The 21,733-nt window shown below is 41.6% G+C and overlaps 1 protein-coding gene and 1 pseudogene across 1 annotated transcript; both read left to right on the top strand.

Annotated features, from left to right (window-relative positions):
- The first annotated feature begins 5,164 nt into the window (after window positions 1-5,164).
- LOC109468203 lies at window positions 5,165-7,885 on the top strand. The gene is given in 2 exon segments (XM_019766458.1): window positions 5,165-7,092; window positions 7,094-7,885. Coding segments are annotated over 2 exon segments (2,676 nt in total). The 3' UTR covers window positions 7,842-7,885.
- Window positions 7,886-17,888: 10,003 nt separating this feature from the next.
- LOC109468206 lies at window positions 17,889-20,860 on the top strand (annotated as a pseudogene).
- Window positions 20,861-21,733: the final 873 nt, after the last annotated feature.

A 21,733-nucleotide genomic window follows, 5' to 3' on the forward strand; every position in this document is an offset into this window, starting at 1 on the left:
TGATATTGGAGTAAATGCCTATTTTCGAAACATCCCCATTTCGTTGAAATGTTTTCGTCCGTTTATGGTTTATGTGACCGGTAGTTGTAAGTCGCGGTCACGCTGATGGGGACGGACATGTGGGGTGGTCAGTGGTCAGCATTACGAAATGTAAATACCGATGACGTAATCCTATCGATTTCGAACTGGTCGGCTGTGGCGACCTAGTGGCGGCGTGTATTTAGTCACGTGGCAACTGGCCGGTCGTCCTAGCAACGAGCATGCTGGCCGCTTCTCTGCCAATGTTTTTGGGTTGGGCCGCTCCATAGTGTTAGTGGAGCAGCTCTTTGTAAACATGGACAATATTTTTGAGCAACCCATCAATGTGTTCTGCCTCGTGGTCGGATGTGGTCTGGGGCTGGTAAACCGCACATACTAGTAGATCGGGTAATTTTATGATTTGTTAGTTGTAAAGGCGTCTTGTAGTATGAGCCGGTATATGAAGAAGTAGCCTGTGTTACACAATCATGCTTTCGGCCGGATTGATGTGCAACTGTTACTAATTGCAGGGACTGCGCTAATGCCGACCAGTCGCGCTGTCCTGATACACCGCGAATGTACGAGTGTTCCCTGTAGACAGTCCCGGGAGCAGATTCCAGGAGCCAAACCAAAATACGTTCATGAACCGAGTCCAAAAAACCGAAACGTGAAAATCGGATGATCGGACCTGATGTACATTTCTCTTTCTGTAGATTGTACACACAATACACACATCTTTAGATAATCTGGCCATGGCAGGTAAAAAAAAAAGGAACCCTGAATCATACTAGATTAGCATAAATGCATGTTTATGCGTTCAAAGCAAGAAAATAAATTGTTTCCCGGTATTAATCTCTTGAAACACGGCGCTGAATATTGACGCAAAAATATTTCGGGCATCGCGCGCCCTTCCCCGTTGTTTAGACTGTATGCAAATCCAGCGTCACGTGTCGGCATTTTGCATCTCTGATTGGTTGTTGCGTCTTAAGATGACTGAGCCCACGCGCGTTTAAACAATTTTTCTTTGTTCGATTTATCACACTTCACAGAGAATTGTCGCCAATGGCTACTTCTTTTTGTTGCAATATATAATACTTCACGGAGAATTGTCACCTATGGCTTCTTGTTTGTGAGATTGTCAAAAACAATTGTCTACTTTCTACAGTTTAGTTAGTTCAGACCAAAGAATACATATATATTAACTCTATCTAGCCTTTCTATTCCAACAATGAGAAAAAAAAAACGTTACAGTGATATGCGTTGCAATTAAGCTATTGAATGTGTGTAGTAGCACAATACAAAACTTTTAGGCTCGTCATTAGTGACTATTATGTATATTACGTTAGTGGGGTCGTGTGGCGCAACGGCAGCCTGCGCGACTCGGAATCAAGAGGTCCCGGGTTTGAGTCTTGACATGCCACCAAACTTGTGCCCTTGGGAAAGGCAATTTACACGATTGTCCCCACTAGACTCAAGTGAAAATGAGTATTGTCTGCAGAGAATTCGTTTTCATGTTTATGGACACAACACCAGCAACAGCTGCCTCTGTTTCGCGTCACTGTTGCATTTTCAATAAATCAAATCAAAAATCAAACTATTAGAACCTCCGGACTGCTCTATCACAGACAGTCTTTTGTTTGTGTTCTTGTTACCAAGCCATTGCGCTATAGATTATACAAGCAACCAAAAGTCTAGTGTGGCTTTATTCAACAAAAGAGTGCGAATGCAAAACGTGCTAATAGTACAGTCATCATCATCCACTGTATTCTGCGTCTATAGTGGTACAATACATGTGGCTTACAATGTGGAGGTGTATAGGGTACTGTCATATTTTCAAAATTCGGTAGACGTCAATACTCACACATGCTCTCAGCTAACCGTGACCATGGCATCCAATTTTTTTCACCACACGAAATAGGAGATGGGTACTGACAACATTTTAACACTTCTGAGCCGTATCACACCAGCCTCTGTATCTGTATAGGCAGTATAACCGTCCGTTGGCAAAACAAATCAGCTTCTGTATCTGCATAGCCAGTATAACCGCCCTTTGGCATAACACACCAGCTTCTGTATCTGTAAAGCTGGTATTACCACCTTTCGTCAAAACACACGATTTTCTCTGGCACGCGGCGCGGTGGCACCTGGCTGATTAATTAAGGTCCGGTTGGGGTTCATCATACCCACCGCTAATGGACAAGGTGTTTAATACTTAAACACTGCCCGGGAGGATCTGGCAATACACTTGCCTGTCTGCATGTTATGCAAACATTTAGAAATTATTAATATTATATTAACACAAGGTCTGCATGTTATGCAAACATTCAGCAAATATTAATATTACATTAACACAAGGCCACGTACTGATTCAGGCAGCCTCTACCAAGCTTCGGTAGGCGACTGGAAAGAGTAGAAATTAGCACATTTTATATAGATTACATATTTTATATAAGAGGAGAAATCGACACATTTTATAACACACGATTTTCGCTGGCACGCGGCGCGGCGGCACCTGGCTGATTAATTAAGGTCCGGTTGGGGTTCATCATACGCACTGCTAATGGACAAGGTGTTTAATACTTAAACACTGCCCGGGAGGATCTGGCAACACACTTGTCTGTCTGCATGTTATAGAAACATTCAGAAAATCAATTTTACATCAACACAAGGCCACGTGCTGATTCAGGCAGCCTCTACCAGGCTTCGGTAGGCTACTGGAAAGAGCAGAAATTGGCACATTTTATTCGTATCCTGTATTAATTTAGATCAGTAGATAAAGTAAATATTACATCTAACGATGTGAACATGACACACCTAACAAATACCGGAATGCCCACTTTTTTTGTAATATTCACCAGATTTACCCTGTCTTCTACAAACATTACACAAAGAAGACATGATACTTTGATAGAAGCTCTTTGTGGCATACATGTTCAAGCTACATATAAACATATTTTCTAAGAAAGTTTCGTTTATTGTAAAGTTACAAGAATAACACAAAACTTCGTTTTCTCTGTGCGGACATCGACCTTTAGGCAAACTGGGCCCTCTAGCTATGGCCAGCCAATTCTCCTGGCCAGCTTCGGTATCTTCGAGTACGACTTCCTTCTGGAGTCGCTGGAGTAGACGCCGCGGCCGTCAAACCCGACTCCCAGGAACAGTCTAAAATTGCAATTTTTTCCGTTTAAGTACAAAGATATACCCACCGCTTAAGCATAACATAAATATCACAAAAATTGAGAGGAATTATTACATGAAAAACAACAAGAAGTGCCCCTTAATAAGATGAGAAAACTTTCGTTGAAACGCCTTATCCTCTTTAATTAAAGCACAATGTTCAAGGCATCGTAGCGAAAGCTGTGCACAAATGCAATCATTATCAAGTACAAATTACAAACTTATTGCATACTGATACATTTTTAAAAAGTACCATTTCGTTGGAGGGGAGCTTAAAAACATTTATTCTTCCCTTTCTAACAACAAAACCTCAACTATGTTTCAAGACACCTTTTGAGCATTCAAAAGATTAACCAGTTGCGTCATTTATAAACACCATTTTTTTTATTTCTTCACGGCCTTATATATCTATTCCTGCTACTTTATATTGCCTCTATATAGCTGTGTTGGCTTAGTTGCCTGACATAGTAGTTTCTCTAGAGTTGGCCTCAGACATCAAATAGTTTTGATAAGTACATTCCGTTAGGAACATCCATTTATCATATTAATAGTTGCCGTCCATTGCCACAACTCCAAATCTAATGCGAGAGCAGGCCCCCAAAACAAGATTCCTACATTCCTACTCATAATTTTGACATCATGAACCCTGTTAAACATTAAACAAGAATTCCGTCCATAACCTTAAACCTCCATGAAATATATGAGTTTTTACCTTCGCCAAGAATGTTATGTTTTCAGTAGCGTTTGTCCGTCTATTTGTCCGTCTGTCTGTCTGTCCGTCTGTCTGTGAACAACATAACTCAATAAGATTAATATGCATTGTCATGAAACTTAGTAGGTGGGTAGGTCTTCATGAGACCTAGAAATGATAAGATTTTTGGCCCCCCGGCGGCTATCCTAGGTACTGCAGCATAACTTCCGGTTTTGATATCTCGCGATCTGGACACGCTGGGGTGACGAATTTTGAATGACAGATAGCTCTTGGGCTAGGGAGGAAGTGACATGAGTTAAGGCCCCATAGCGGCTTGCTCTGGAACTGCAGGAGCATTTCTTGAAAAATCTTCGAAGGAGGATAACTCAAGAACCAGTTGACGGATTGTCGTGATTCTTGGTATGTAGGTAGCTGAAGTGTTGCTTGATATAATCAGATGACAATTATGCAAATTAGGAGCTAATTTGCATAATTAATGAGGAAATTTTATAAATCTGTTTTGTTCGATGATAGAACTATGAAACGCTTGTGACATGTAACTGAGAACGAGAAAACATCTGAGGATAAAGATTATGTAAATGACCACCTAATTTGCATAATCAATGGAAAATTTCTACAATTTTATAGTTGCAATTGCTGGGAATTTCGTACTTGCCGCATTTGGAAGTTAGGTGAAGGTGAAAAGCAATGAACATAATTTATTCAGATTGTTACCTTATTTGCATAATTTATGAGAAAGTGTTAGAATAGCCTTAGTTGTAAAGATAAGGCTGTTGTTGGGTGGAGAATATGATCAACCGATATAATTCATGCAAATGAGGCTCTTATTTGCAAAATCAATGATTAATTCTATAATGGTTTATCATCTAGTGCACATATTAAAAACAACAGGCCTTATAAAACAGCCTATAATTCGGGCTGTAAAACGCTGACCTAAACGTCTGGTTGTGGTTTGAGAGGATGCTTACATTTTTACATGTTTCTGTTTTTACCTGTGGGACGGAAGTATTTTTTTGGGCAATCCTGGTATGTTATAACTTGTTCAAAACATTGTCAGAATTCGGATTGAGCGGTTGGGGATTGCACTTGGGTTTCAGTTGACTGCCAGGGTTGTGTGAGAAACAAAGAAAAGGTATTATATAGTTTTTCTAACAAGTGTAGCGTGTATCTGATTAATTCTAACTACCGTTTCTGCCTTTTTGCATCTAGGTAAAGCGCAGTCACCTGCAAGATATCGTGAAATAAACTTTCACGAAGATGGCCTATGTGAAGTTCTGTTCCGTCTTCCTACTGGTCAGCCTGATTATATCTGCCCAGGCCGGCCGAGAAGCGGGATTTGGGGTTGAAAACATCACAATACCTGAGGACGCGTCTGTCGGCAGCACAGTCAAGCACCTGCGAGACTTTCTTAACGTCGGCGGTGGCCTAATGGAAGAGGAAAACGGAACGTCGTGGTCAGTGAACATCACAAGTGGCAACAACCTCAGACGGTTTGAGGTTGTTGTTGAGAATTTGACGCTAATCGTCGCAGCACCGCTGGACTATGAGTATAACCCGCGATACAACCTGTCCCTGGAGCTGACAAATACTGGTGACAACAGCGTTTGGCATGTAAACCTCGCCATCGTGGTCACGGACGTGTGGGGATACCCGCCATACTACAGCAAACAGTGTGAAACACCAGTTATACCTGATACTGGGACGGCTGAAAACTATGTTCTACTGAGCAGCCCTAATGGGCACTTCGAGCTCGTGGTTAATGGGGAAGAACTACAGTACAATGACTTTTTTCCCTTTTTCCGTTACAAACTCCACCATGCTATCATGAACTGCTATTCCTTTCGATGGTGTACCGCTCTGACCCATACGTGGAATGACTTAGACGTGCTTCGCCCGGCGCTTGAGGCGCGTCAGAATAGAGGGAGGTTAGAGTTTCAATGTCACGACCGACAGTTGAGAAGTGTTGGCAAGTTTATGTTTTTGCATGTTTCGCAACAAATGTTGCCTGACTGGGCACAGGATAGTCAGTGCAACAAGACAGAAGGTGATAAATATGTTGCAGTTGTGGAGTTGAATTATAATGAGATTTGGCCCACTTTGTCCTATTGGACACAATGTAGCGCTAACGTCACACTTCACACTACCACATGGCCCTTTGATTTTATATTTCAGTACGACATTACAGGGTGTCCCGAGGGCAGGTACGGTCTGTGCTGTGACAAGGACTGTGTTTGTAAGAACGGTGCCCGGTGTCATGGCTTTAACGGTGCCTGTGAGTGCCGCCCGGGCTGGAGAGGGAGGGCCTGTGATATTCCCTGGCCTGAAGTTGTCATCATAGCGTCACCTGGCGATTCAGTCGTAAAGTACATCGGTACTAATCTGACATTGACCTGCCTGGCTCCACACATCCAAGTAGCTAGTATAATGTGGGTTTATGAAGCGGAAAACTATTACAACGATACAAAAACCATTGTAGAAGGGGCGGTACAGAACAGTTCCATCAACATCCAGCCAGTCTCAGAATCAGACAACGGTGGTTATACTTGCGTGGTAAAAGCTGTAAATGGTGAAGTAATTAATGCAACCTTTGCCCTCAACGCCACCAAATGTCGACCAAATTATTATGGAGAAGTTTGCAGCCAAGTGTGTGACTGTGAGTACGGAGGGACGTGTGACAGGTGGGAGGGGTGTCTGTGTCCTCCCGGCCGTCGTGGAGACAGATGTCAGCACACCTGCGCACCTGGCAGTTTTGGTTGGAACTGCAGCTTGACATGTCACTGTCAGAACAACGCCGTGTGTGATGCAGTAAATGGGACTTGTAATTGTTCAGAAGGGGAGTCAGGCGAATTTTGTGAAATCGGGACCAGATCGGGACAAAAAAATAATCAACTCTTTGTTATAGTTTTGGCGTCCATTCTTCCTGCTGTTGTTATACTTGGCTGCATCATAATTGTGACCATGGCAAAACAGAGGGGCACAAATCGGAGCGGGCTACATACAATGAACATAGTTGGTATAGAAATGGAGCCTCTCTCATCATGGGAACTAGACAAAGAAGACATCTGTTTTGAACACATGATCGGCGAGGGGGAGTTCGGCCATGTAGTACGGGGTAGACTGCGCGTGCCGGAAGGCTACCAAGTTTTGGTTGCCGCCAAAAGTATCCGACCTGACCGCATGACGCCGCGAAATGGACATTCTCGCCAGGATCCACGAAGACAAAGAGGGGCACCCGAACGTGGTGAAGTTTTACGGAGTTCTGACTAAATCAGATCCACAGTACATTGTTGTAGAGTACGCGGCTAATGAGGAACTGCGCCGTTACCTGTGGGGTTTGAGAGAACAATTCAAAGTTACAGGAGAAAGGAAACTGTTTGAACGTCTCGGTTTTGCTTCTGGTGTGGCCAGTGGGTTAGAAGAGCTGGCACGTCTGAAGATCGTGCAACGAGACATCGCGGCCCGTAATGTCGTCATCAGTGACAGGAAGGTGGCTAAGATCGCGGATTTCGGACTATCGCGTGACGTTTACACGTCGTCGGCGTACGAACGCACGAACCAGGGCGGGGAGGAGGAACTGTTACCGCTGAAGTGGATGGCCGTGGAGTCGTTACGGGACGGGGTGTACACGTGTGAGAGTGACGTGTGGTCGTACGGCGTGCTGCTGTGGGAGATCGCCAGTTTTGGGGAGGAGCCGCGCTACGCTGGAGGCCCCATGCACCCGGACGTCTGCACACTGTTGGAGCTGCTGAAGAAAGGCGTCCGTCTGCAGCAGCCGGAGAACTGTCCGCTGCCGGTGTACCGTATCATCAGGTCCTGCTGGATAGCAGACCTCTCCAAGCGGCCGACGCCTGAAGTGCTGCTGCAAAAGATAGACCAGTTAAGACCACCGAGGCATGCGGCCCACCTCGTTAACCATGGCATGACATGGCAGTAAAGCATCAGCTATTTACAAGCAAGATCTAATGGACTGTCCTAAATGTAATGAAAAAAGGGGAAACAGACTTTATAGCCTTTTTCTACATAAGTGCCTCAATGTGTAACAAATTATTTCCTTTAAGTGAAATACAATTAAAGTACCTGTGAAGCCTATATCATCTGGGCGCGATGTACATCAATGATCCACGTCGCCATAGCCTGGATCCCAGCACTGTTAGCCCTAGAACGTCATAAAGGCACATAACATGTCCTTACTTAGCCAAACAAGGCTGGTATCCCTGCTAACTTAGCCAGAAGTTATGTGTCAATGTTCTCAAATGACTATTATGAATTATCAGAAATAACAGGACTGCACAAAAGTAGTAGTAGAACTAGTAGCATTAACCGGACAGTAAGGAATGGTGTTCTTGTATATATGTTTAAATACCTAACCTGTTAATCCTGATCTTAAAACCCAAGTCTTTTGAATTTTTTTAAAGATTATTGTATATTGTCATAATTTCATGTATGGCTAACTTTTGATTTTCTACATTAGCTATATGACACTCTACTGAAGTATAAAACGAATAGTGAGTGTTGTGTAATAGTAGATTTATAAATACTAGTAGATTTATATGCAGAACTATAGAAACACAGGAAACATATTTTGTTTTTATGATTTGTCAAATCTGTACTTTTTAACAAGTATCATATGCCGATAATACTTATCAATGTAACGTGAAGTGTCTCGTTTTTCAAACTCTGTAGTTTACATTGCAAAAGTGAAAGTACATGTGGTTACAATGTAACCCACTGATCGTTTGCGGTGTTATTAAATATATTTCACCTGTTATTCTTTTTTTTATCTTAGGTCTAATTTTTGTAATTGCATGCAGTGCAAAGGTGACAGCATGAATGTCATGAAGACAAACATACAGTAAAGTATATTAGAGATTGAAACCCGACGATAAATTAAACACCATTCCGTTGCTATCTTCACCTCGTGCAGTCCAGGATTTTTACGATTGCTGACAGGAAATGCCAGTTTTAATCCATCTTCTATTATGTAGCATTGCGTGGTTCTGGCTTCTAGGAAGTTAAAAACAGACAGACGTTAACCCTACCTAGACCGGGGGGGGGGGGCTAAAAGTGCCCGCGGCAACTTTGATGTCACCTAGCGTCTGAACGGCTAGCCGTAGAACGGCCAAACCGTGGTGACATTTCCTAAAATATTGTTGGCAACAATTCTTTATTATTGGAATAAGATTTTCATTTTTTGTGTAGCCATGGCAACGGGTTTCTGACAGGCATGTTTGGCTAAATTTAGTACTTTTTGTTTCAACAATAGAATTTTATGGGTTTTATGTCAAGTTACTCATGGTTTCTAATATCAATAACATACCATATAATTTTATGTAAATTTTATCATAAACACTTTTGGTACAGTTATGTTGAATACCATTTAGTTTTTAGGGTAAAAACCTAATTTAGACGGTTTTGGTCCAATAAAAATACACATTAATGACGTCATAATGACGTCATATTACGTCATAACGACATAAAAATTGTAGATATGATAAATTTTCACTAGTACACCATTTTCTGAAAATTTGGTGGTCATACGACATACCGGGGGGGGGCTCTTTTGACCCCCCCCTAAGAACTCGAGAACGGTATGTCGTATGACCACCAAATTTTCAGAGAATGGTGTACTAGTGAAAATTTATTATATCTACAATTTTTATGTCGTTATGACGTAATATGACGTCATTATGACGTCATTAATGTGATTTTATTGGCCAAAACCATCTAAATAGGTTTTTCCCTAAAAACTAAATGGTATTCAACATAACTGTACCAAAAGTGTTTATGACAGATTATTATGGTGTACTAAGTCTTATGTTGCCCATAGCAACACCGGTGACGTCATAAAATGACGTCATGCATATTTAATATATCCGCCATCTTGGATCATCAATCTTGAATTTTCAAAAATAGCTTTTTTTTCATGATAAAGCCTAAAATACATCGTAAACATACTAAAGACCTTCATTTAAACCTTTTTTGGAAAAAGAAATGGAAGTATTGATGAAATTTTAATGAAAATAACCCGTATATACCTGTTCTAATGATATGGTCCGCCATCTTGGATTTTGGCCAATGATGTCATCAAATTAGCATAAATTATGCATATTTAATGATAAAATTTACATAAAATTATATGGGATGTTATTAATATTAGAAACCATGAGTAACTTGACATAAAACCCATAAAATTCTATTGTTGAAACAAAAAGTACTAAATTTAGCAAAAAATGCCTGTCAGAAACCCGTTGCCATGGCAACACAAAAAATTATTATCTTATTCCAATGATAGAGAATTGTTGCCAACAATATTCTAGGAAAAGTCACCAAGTTTGGCCGTTCTACGGCTAGTCGTTCAGACGCTAGGTGACATCAAAGTTGCCGCGGGCACTTTTAGCCCCCCCCCCCCGGTCTAGGTAGGGTTAAGTCTAACCGTAGCCCGGAACAATGATCACAAATTTAACCTAACCCTAGCCCTACACACCCGACCTCTCACGTATGCGGCAGCTTAACTATTTGACTCAACACCTGTTTTTCCATCATGCTGGGACGGAGGGGGGGGTATGGTTAAAGCCCACCCCCTCTAATTCAACAACAGTTACTACATATTGTAGGAAAAAAATTCAGAAAGAGGGTGTATCTTTAAAATTAAAATTTTGGTGTCGTTATGACGTAAATGTCGTCATTTCGACGTCCTTATGCTATTTTAAGTCTACAACCGTCAAAATGTAATCTCTAAGCAGATGCTAGGGTGATCAAAGAGAGTATTCATTGGTCAGAGACGGTCTAAGATGCCACCACTCTGTTTTGACATCAGTCAAAATGAGTTTCCCCGTAAACCCCAGAGGAATACAGCCAAACTTTTAGTAAAAATGATCTATAGTCGAATGATAAGATCTTCTAATTCATGTTGTCCCAGGCAACACCGACGTGAAAGTGAAAAATGGCTTCAGGCATATGTAATCTTTATGCCATGGCTTTTTGGAGGGCATTTTACTAAAAGGTACAGTATTTGGATTTTGAAACACCTAATATTGAATACAAAAAGTACCGTATTTTACAATAATAATTCCAAAGGGGTGTATGTTAAAAAGATATGATTGTTGTTGGTATTTATGAACAATCCTACCGATTTGCACACCACTTGGGTGGAAGGCCACAACATTTTGTCCTTGAGGTCGTTCATTGAAATATTCTAGCGCCGGGAAACCTCCCAGCGCCGGCAAAAGAGATAAACAAACCAGCTTATTTTTTCATATTCAAAAGGCACGGTTCACAGGAAAAATCACTAACTTAATCCGAACAATTTTGAATTTTCTTAATCGCACTCCACTGCGACAGCACTCTACAGCTGACGTGTCGTAGCCTGCCAGCACAGCGACGTACTACGTGCAAGATAATGGTAATGGAAATGATTGGACCTAAAATAACCTACCGGCACACATGTCATTGTCTTTATTAAAGTTCAACCATTATTTGAACAAGGAGTACAAGTACATGTCTGGACCAGTAATTTAAAGCTGGGTACCTGTAGCTAAAATTGTGTAACTAAACATGATCTGATGATCGTGCATACTGTTTGGTTTAGATTGTATATGTTTGTAAATGCTATCTTGAAGTAAGCTAGTGCTTTTGTAAGTTGCACCGTAATCATGTGACATGTTTCTCATTGATGTGAATCAATGTCTAATGATACTTTTGTTCAATTATACAGGAACTGACTTCGAAGAAGGACTCCAAATCAACACCAAGACATCCAACATGCAAACACAGAAGATACATCCTTACCCAAGGTGTATGGCAGCAGTGGAGTCAGATGTGGATAGGATTGTTCATACATGAGCAGTTCTACAGCATATTTCCCAAAAGTTAACATTGTGATGTGCCTCAGGTGGTGACAGTATTGATAGAGACATAGGCTACTGTATTTTGCCTTATTTTGACAAACATTTAGATTAAATTTTGTTTTTGTGTCTGATGGTTGTCAGACGATTAGACACAAGCTATTAAGGTCTTATTACTTTATTAGCCTTACCAGAATATGTATTGTAAAATGTATTCCAGTTACAATCTCCAGTGATTATGATGACAATGATACATTTTACATTGTGTCGGAAAAAAGTCACTGATATTGTGGAAAAAGAACAAAACAATGCAAGCTTCACTAAATGTCAACCCATATATCACAAGCCAGTTTTGTAATTTCCTCGTTATGTTAGTCATTACTTTTCTGAGGGATCATGGGAAATGCAGACGACAGCCGGGTGTTGACGTTGGTTTTCTCAAGTCGGTTGCTACCAAAACAAACACTCAGAGACCAACATATTTACTGTTTTGTAAAGCTTTATACATATAGAATCCTTTTTAAAAATCTTATTGACTAATTGCCTTCGACGAGAAGGCTATGAAATCGCTTTCGGCCTGTTTTGTAGATTATGCACGGTAAAGTTTGAAGGCATGGTCCGTGGTTCACGATTTTTTGGAGGCAGGCAGGTTGTATTGGGGGTGGCCATTGTCAAGGCCAAAAAAGGGCTTCGTGGGGGGTTCCTACGTCACTGTAGTTGACCTTGGTTTTTGGTGTTTTTTCCTTGTGTACAGGATATCTCGTGTATCCTTAAATGGATGTTCATGATTTTTAGTGGGCAAGTTACCGTTGAGAATGCCGAGGTCAAGTTCAAAGATGGGCCCCGTGGGGGTTTCTATGTCACTGCAGTTGACCTTTGTTTTTTGTGTATTTTCTTGTGTACAAGATAACTCGAGAATCTTTAAATGGATGTTCATGTTTTTTAGTTGGCAAGTTACCATTGAAAATACCAAGGTCAAGTTCGGATATGGGCCTCGTGGGGGGTTCCCATGTCATTGAATTTGACCTTTTGTGGTGGTCGTTATTGTTGTTAGCGGGATAATTCGAGAATCTGCAAATGGATGTTTTGCGAGCAAGTTACCGTTGACGATAGCAAGATCAAGTTCGGAAATGGGCGTCGTGGGAGGTCCGTACGTTACTGCAGTAACACTGGTCGCTTTAGATTTAGAAAAGACACCAGCAACCCCAAGTATGAAATTCCAGGCAGTTAACATTATGGAATTATTACATTTTCTCATTGATTATGCAAATTAAGTGTTAATTTACATAATCAATATCTGCCTGTGTTTCTCTCGTTCTCAATTACATGTCACAAGTTTGAATAGTCCTACAATGTAATGCGGCTGATTTATAGAATTTCTCCGTTCCTTATGCAAATTACATCCAGATTTGCATAATTGCCGCATAATTATACCGACCATCACGTAAGCTACCTACATACTAAAAATCACGACGATCCGTCCACCGGTTCTTGAGTTATCCTCTTTTGAATATTTTCAAACAGATAGCCCTGCAGTTCCTGAGGAAGCCGCTAGGGGGCCCGAGCTCACGCCACTTCTTCCCCAGCAAAAGAGCTACCTACCATCTAGATTTCGTCACCCCACCATGTGTAGATCATGAGATATCAAAACTGGAAGTTCAGCTGCAGTACCACAACAAACCGCTAGGGGGTCCAAAGTCTAATCATTTCCAGGTCCCATCAAGACCTACCCACCTACCAACTATTAAGATAATCCACCTAAGCTTTCTCAAGTTATGCTGTTGACATACTATAGGCTATCAAAAACTCATCTGTAAATCCTCAAATACACAAAAGGGAGATAAATCCCCAAGCCATCGCTAATACACGCGGCTAATAGCAGGTAACAAGATCACAAGTTTTTAAAGGCTAATAACAGGTCAAACCATGAAAAATGTCAGACTTTTAGGCCATATTTTAAAAATATACATTCTTCTGTCCTTCTTACCAGAAAACTGGGCCTTTCTGAGCATAATTTGCACAGGAAAAAAAATTATCTAAAAAAGAAGTACCAAAATAAATCGTTTTGCGAATAGTTCTGCGCATGACGATTTGCACTTTCAAAGCGCCCTCTATGGACGTGACCTGAACTGCAGCCGACTCACCCGGAAAGCCAGTTGCGTAATACGGCGCATTTATACACGAACTGCAAAACCTTTACAATTCAAATCATACAGTCTCAAACCCGATACATTCCTACACCACACAGTGCAATTTACGTCTGGCCGACGCTCTTATCTGGCTTTCTACCCAGCCTTCAAGAATATTCGCTGTACTACTTTCTATACCCGCGTCACAGACTCCTGGGGTCGCCCATTAATACTGTGTGCTGCTACCTTACAGCATTGCTAGCTCTGTTCTTTGGGCATAGCAAAAAAGACCCATTTTACACAATTTTATAGCGGTATATGCCAAACTATGTCTTAAGTTCATTTGGCATTTGCCAAAGACACATCTGTAACAAATTTCAGGTCGTTTGGTTTTAATACAAGGGCATAAAAGCATTTTGTCTGGAAAGAGCAGAAAAACTTATTTTACACAAATTCAAAGTAGTGTTTACCAAAAATGTGAGTATAGCTCTTTGAGCATACGACAAAGGCACTCCTATACCAAATTTAGGGTAATTTGGTTGTAATATTAGGTCACAGGAGCCAAAAATGTACAATTTTTGTCTGAAAATAGCAGAAAAGACCTGTTTCACACCATTTTCAAGTGATGTATGCCAAAGCTGTAAAATGTCATTCTTTGAGCATATGCTCAAGGCACCCCTGTACCAAATGACGAATTCTACATTCCGTAGAAAGACATGGTACAGGCTAGGTAAATAGTACGTTGCTTCGTTCACAAAAAGACTCTCTGACCACTATAACTACGATAATCATCTCCAAAAAGCCTACACTATACACACACACAACACCCACCAAAACAATATCACACTGTCGAAGGCATGAGCCCTCCGAACTCCAGTTTACGTTATGGAATTCCCTCGTAAGAACAGTTACTTGTAGTGCCACGTGGAAAGAAGGGTAAAAGGTCCCGTTCCAGTCTATTGCAGAGCATAGGAGTGGTGCCTATATCAATTTCTGTAGCCCTTGGGCTACACACAATTGTGCTAGGCACTACAGCAGGGGAATGGTCCGCTGGTAGTGCTATGTGTTTGCCCTTCCCACGCTATTTCTTGTAGAAGAAAGAAGGATAGGAAATATTATTGTATTTCTCGTTTCATTATGTTTCTCGGAAGAGTGACTCACTTCCTGTTTATCTGTGTATGTCAGATAAGGTCAGACAGACTTTTGTTCAGTGTCATTTGCGTGTTCCCTGTGTTGCTATAAACATAGTTCTTCTGTTCTTTAGAATCAGTCACCGAAGAGCCGTCCTGTCAGCAAGTCGGGCGTCGGTGAGTTTTGTCCTTTTTTTATTTCGTCTGAAAGATAGGTACGAGTTTAGTTCGGGTCTGGCCTCACATAACGTTATGGAGAATTGTTCATTCTCGGGAGCGATCACGGGATAGTCGCAAGTATTTTACAAGTCAACTGCCATGTTGGTGGAAAGGCTGTTTTGGATTCTTGCCTGTGGTTTGTTCTGTCACAACCTGGTTAAAATTTCTACCTCGAGCGTCGAAATCACACGGTAGCCTTACATGTCTTATTACTGTAAGCTCATTTATGTTCCGTGGGGATAAATTTCGCGTTAGGAAAGGAAATGGTATTTTTGCGGTGTTTAAAGTTCACGGTTGAAACAATATTTCAGTACGGCAGTACATTTGTAGTGCCATCAGTGCTTTTACTCTTGGTTTTACTTTTGTGGCATTGTACAGTATAGTGTATAGTACACATTTTTGTCCAGTATGGGGTTATTGATGCATGTCTTCCACAGAAGAAGGATCAATAAGCGTGTTTATTAGGACTCCCCTAATATGTATTTAAATGAGTGAAGCAAGTGCATGCGTGACTTCATCTGGGTTTACCAGTAAACAAACGTCCGTGCCAGGTGTACATTCCACTGCACCCATTGTAGCCGGTATAAACAATGACAATGATGTTCACTTAGTATTTGCACATTCATGCCCATAAGGGCTAAGTGCCAAAAGACTGGTTATCCAGCTGTTGTAATACATAAAACAAATAACATTCGCGATCTCATGAATTCGCGAGGGAGCGGCCATCGTGAATACCGCGAAATCATAACCACCACGATCATTTCAAGATTTACAGTACCTTCGCCAAAATGTTATCTTTTTTCAGTAGCGTTTGTGTGTATGTGTACATGTGTATGTATGTATGATTGTGTGTATTTATGTATGTGGCTTAGCACGATAACTCAAGAAGCTTTTGATGGATTGTCATGAAATATGGTAGGTGAGTAGGTCTTGATGAGACCTAGAAATGATTAGATTTTTTAGCTTCCTGGCGGTTTGCATTGGTATTGCAGCAGAATTTTTGGTTTTAATATCTCGCGATCTTGACATGCTATGGTCACGAATTTTGGATGGTAGATAGCTCTTGGGGAAGGAAAGGAGTGACATGAGTTTCGGCTCCGAGCGGCTTGTTCTGAAACTAAAGGAGCGTTTGTTGAAATATCTTCGAAGGAGGATTACTCAAGAACCGGTTGACGGATTGTCGTAATTTCTGGTATGAGGGTAACTTAGGTGATGATTGACAAAGATTGAAATAATATTTCAAAAATTCTAATGAACAGGCACAGTCTGCTATTAATAACCTTTAATAATAACCTCTTCTAAGTGAATCACACTGCAGTATGATTAAGATGAACCAGGCAACAGGCCAACTCGCGCATTTCCGCCAAAAGCCCGGGCAAGCTCCCAATAGACTGGTTATCTAGCTGTAGTACTACCTAAAACAAATGGCATTCGCGATGTCATGACTCTAGATAGAAACAACGTATTTTCATCATTTTTGGTGTAAGTAGCTGAGAGAGAGTTGTACATAATTAAATGCAAATTATGCAAATGATGACTTAGTTCTATAATTAAAGTGTTTTACATAATAGTACTTTTATACATCATTCGTAGCGATGGGAAGATGACAACGATGAGACGGAATTCAACCGGTTTCGACTTTTTATTCAGTGTTAATCAAGAATGACAGAGATCGGACCTCTCCTCCTTTTATACTTTTACCGTGTCTCTCTAGTGCAGGGCGCTCTGCTCGAGTACTTTTATACAATCATGTAATCTATTTAATCTGTGGTAGTTAAAATGTCAACAGAAACCAGTTATGCAAATGATGACCTAATTTGCATATTTAATGTAAAATTATGTGAGTTCTTATTGGTGAATGATACGAATCTTATACCTTGTGCCATGTGTAAGATAAAGGTTAACACCACTATGCATATATTATGTTAATGTAGAAGTAATTTGCAAAATTAATGAAGTATGGCAATGGAGAGGAATTTTACATTGAAATAGTGTCATTGGAATTAAAAAAAACATAAATTAAACTAGATTATGCTAATTGCGACCTTATTTTCAGAGTCAATGAGAGAAATAAAACAATTACGAAAACCAATATTTCATGGTGGTATGAGGTCTCCGAATGCTTGTTAAATCAGTTCAGTTAAGTGAAGTAAAATTCTATGCCAAGAAAAAAACTATTTAAAGACATATAGGTTATACAATAATTATATGGAACATCTAATTTCTACAAAAATACCTAATGGTTTATCATCTAGTGCAAATATTGTAAACAACAGCCCTTATAAAACAGCCTATAATTATATATAAACTGACCTTATGCGGGCTGTAAAACGCTGACCTAAACGTCTGGTTGTGGTTTGAAAGGATGTTTACATTTAAACGTGTTTTTGTTATTACCTGTGGGGCGGAAGTATTGTTTTGGGCGATTCTGGTTTGTTGTAACTTGTCCAGAACATTGTGGGAATTCGGATTGAGCGGTCGGGGATTGCACTTGAGTTTCAGTTGACTGCCAGGGTTGTGTGAGAAACAAAAAAAAAATCTGTAATATAGTTTTCTGACAAGTGTGGCGTGTTTCGGATTAATTCTAACTACCGTTTCTGCATTTTTGCATCTAGGTAAAGCCAAGTCACCTGCAGGATATCGTAAAAAAATTGTTACGAAGTAGCGTACGCGCAAAGATGGCCTATGTGACGTTTTGTTCCGTCTTCCTACTGGTCAGCCTGATTCCATCTGTCCAGGCCGGCCGAGAAGCGGGGTTTTGGGTTGGAAACGTCACAATTACCGAGGACGCGTCTGTCGGCAGCACAGTCAAGCACCTGCGAGACTTTCTTAACGTCGGCGGTGGCCTAATGGAAGAGGAAAACGGAACGTCGTGGTCAGTGAACATCACAAGTGGCAACAACCTCAGACGGTTTGAGGTTGTTGTTGAGAATTTGACGCTAATCGTCTCAGCACCGCTGGACTATGAGTATAACCCGCGATACAACCTGTCCCTGGAGCTGACAAATACTGGAGACAACAGCGTTTGGCATGTAAACCTCGCCATCGTGATCATGGACGTGTGGGGATACCCGCCATACTACAGCAAACAGTGTGAAACACCAGTTATACCTGATACTGGGACGGCTGAGAACTATGTCGTACTGAGCAGCCCTAATGGGCACAATGTTGTAATTAATGGCAAAGAACGACAGTACCCAGACTTTTTTTCCCTGTTAGAATCCCACGATATTATCATGAACGACTGCTCCCTTCGGCTGTGTTCTACTTTGATTCCACCGTGGGAAGACCTGCTCCGCCCGGCTCTTCAGGAGACTCATGAGAATGAAGGGAGGATAGAGTTTCAATGTCGCGACAGACAGTTGAGAAGTGTGGGCAAGTTATATTTTTCGATGTTTCGAAACAAATGATGCCTGAGTGGGCACAGGATACAATGTGTAGCATGACAGAAGGTTATGCTGTAGTTGTTAAGAAGAATAAGATAAGATCCACGGCGTCCTATTGGACACAATGTAGCGCTAACGTCACAGTTTACACTACGACAGGGCCCGTCGATGTTATATTTCAGTACGACATTACAGGATGTCCCGAGGGCAGGTACGGTCTGTACTGTGACAAGGACTGTGTTTGTAAGAACGGGGCCCGGTGTCATGGCTTTAACGGTGCCTGTGAGTGCCGCCCGGGCTGGAGAGGGAGGGCCTGTGATATTCCCTGGCCTGAAGTTGTCATCATAGCGTCACCTGGCGATTCAGCCGTAAAGTACATCGGTACTAATCTGACATTGACCTGCCTGGCTCCACACATCCAAGTAGCTAGTATGATGTGGGTTTATGAAGCAGAAAACTATTACAACGATACAAAAATCATTGAAGAAGGGGCAGTACAGAACAGTTCCATCAACTTCCAGCCAGTCTCAGAAACAGACAACGCTGGTTATACTTGCGTGGTAAAAGCTGTAATTGGTGAAGTATTAATGCAAATTTTACCCTCAATGCCACCAAATGCCGACCCAACTATTATGGAGAGGTTTGCAGCCAAGTGTGTGACTGTGAGTACGGAGGGACGTGTGACAGGTGGGAGGGGTGTCTGTGTCCTCCCGGCCGTCGTGGAGACAGGTGTCAGCACACCTGCGCACCTGGCAGTTTTGGTTGGAACTGCAGCATGACATGTCAATGTCAGAACAACGCCGTGTGTGATGCAGTAAATGGGACCTGTAATTGTTTAGAAGGGCAGTCAGGTGAATTTTGTGAAATAGGGACCAAATCAGGACAAAAACATAATCAAGTCGTCTTTATAGTTTTGGCGTCTATTCTTCCTGCAATTTTTATAGTCGGCTGCATCATAATTGTGACCATGGTAAAACAGAGGGTCACAAATCGGAGCGGGCTACATACAATGAACAGAGAGGACATAGAAATGGAGCCTCTCTCATCATGGGAACTAGACAAAGAGGACATCTGTTTTGAACACATGATAGGCGAGGGGGAGTTCGGCCATGTAGTACGGGGAAGACTGCTCGTGCCTGAAGGCTACCAAGTTTTGGTTGCCGCCAAAAGTATCCGGCCTGACCGCATGACGGTGTCTGCTGTCCGCGACTTTCGCCGCGAAATGGACATTCTCGCCAGGATCCACGAAGACAAAGAGGGACACCCGAACGTGGTGAAGTTTTACGGAGTTCTGACTAAATCGCATCCACAGTACATTGTTGTAGAGTACGCGGCTAATGAGGAACTGCGCCGGTACCTGTGGGGTTTGAGAGAACAACTCAAAGTTACAGGGAATAGGAAACTGTTTGAACGTCTCGGTTTTGCTTCTGGTGTGGCCAGTGGGTTAGAAGAGCTGGCACGTCTGAAGATCGTTCACCGAGACATCGCGGCCCGTAATGTCGTCATCAGTGACAGGAAGGTGGCTAAGATCGCGGATTTCGGACTATCGCGTGACGTTTACACGTCGTCGGCGTACGAACGCACGAACCAGGGCGGGGAAGACGAGCTGTTGCCGCTGAAGTGGATGGCCGTGGAGTCGTTACGGGACGGGGTGTACACATGTGAGAGTGACGTGTGGTCGTACGGCGTGCTGCTGTGGGAGATCGCCAGTTTTGGGGAGGAGCCGCGCTACGCTGGAGGCCCCATGCACCCGGACGTCTGCACACTGTTGGAGCTGCTGAAGAAAGGCGTCCGTCTGCAGCAGCCGGAGAACTGTCCGCTGCCGGTGTACCGCATCATCAGGTCCTGCTGGATAGTAGACCCCTCCAAGCGGTCGACGCCTGAAGTGCTGCTGCAAAAGATAGACCAGTTAAGACCACCGAGGCATGCGGCCCACCTCGTTAACCATGGCATGACATGGCAGTAAAGCATCAGCTATTTACAAGCAAGATCTAATGGACTGTCCTAAATGTAATGAAAATGAGAAACAGACTTTATAGCCTTTTTCTACATTAGGGCCTCAATGTGTAGCAAATTGTTTCCTTTATGTGAAATACAAAGTACCTGTGAAGCATGTATCATCTGGGCGCGATGTACATTAATAATCCACGTCGCCATAGCCTGGATCCCAGCACTGTTAGAGCTAGGACGTCATAAAGGCACATAACATGTCCGTACTTAACCAAACAAGCCTGGTATCCCTGCTAACTTAGCCAGACGTTATTCGTCAATTTTCTCAAATGACTATTATGAATTATCAGTAATAACAGGACTGCACAAAGGTAGTAGTGGTACTAGTAGTATTAACCGGACAGTAAGGAATATTGTTGTTGTATATGTTTAAATACCTAACCTTTAATCCTGATTTTACAACTTTTGTATTTTTTAAAGATTATTGTATTTATCATGATTTCAAGTATGGCTAACTTTTAATTTTCTACACTTAAGCTATATGATACTCTACTGAACTGTAAAGCGAATATTGAGTGTTGTGTTATAGTAGATTTATGAATACTAGTAGATTTATATGCAGAACTATAGAAACACAAGAAATATGTTTCTTAGGATATGGGAAATCTGTCCTTTTTTTAATAAGTATGATATGCCTTTGATGCTTATGTATCAATGTTACGTAAAGTGTCTTGTTTTTCAAACTCTGTCTCTGTAGTTTACATTGCAAAGTGAAAGTACATGTGGTTACAATGTAACCAACTGATTGTTTGCGGTGTTATTAAATATGTTTCACCTGTTATTTTATTTTATTTTATTCCAAGTCTTTTTTTTTTAATTGCAGTGCAAAAGTGACAGCATGAATGTCATGAAGACAAACATACAGTAAAGTATATTAGAGAGTGAAACCCGACGATAAATTAAACACCATTCCTTTGCTATCGTTACCTCGTGCACTCCAGGATTTTTAAGATTGCTGACAGGAAATGCCAGTTTTAATCCAGCTTCTATTATGTAGCATTGCGTGGTTCTGGCTTCTAGGAAATATTGTGCCAAAAAGTAGTATATAATGACAATGACAATAAACTTTATTGCATGTTCACGCCCTACACGGGCCAAATGCACTTAA

This window comes from Branchiostoma belcheri, unplaced genomic scaffold (assembly GCF_001625305.1).
Source record: "Branchiostoma belcheri isolate BF01 breed outbred unplaced genomic scaffold, Haploidv18h27 scaffold195, whole genome shotgun sequence".
NCBI classification, from domain to species: domain Eukaryota; kingdom Metazoa; phylum Chordata; class Leptocardii; order Amphioxiformes; family Branchiostomatidae; genus Branchiostoma; species Branchiostoma belcheri.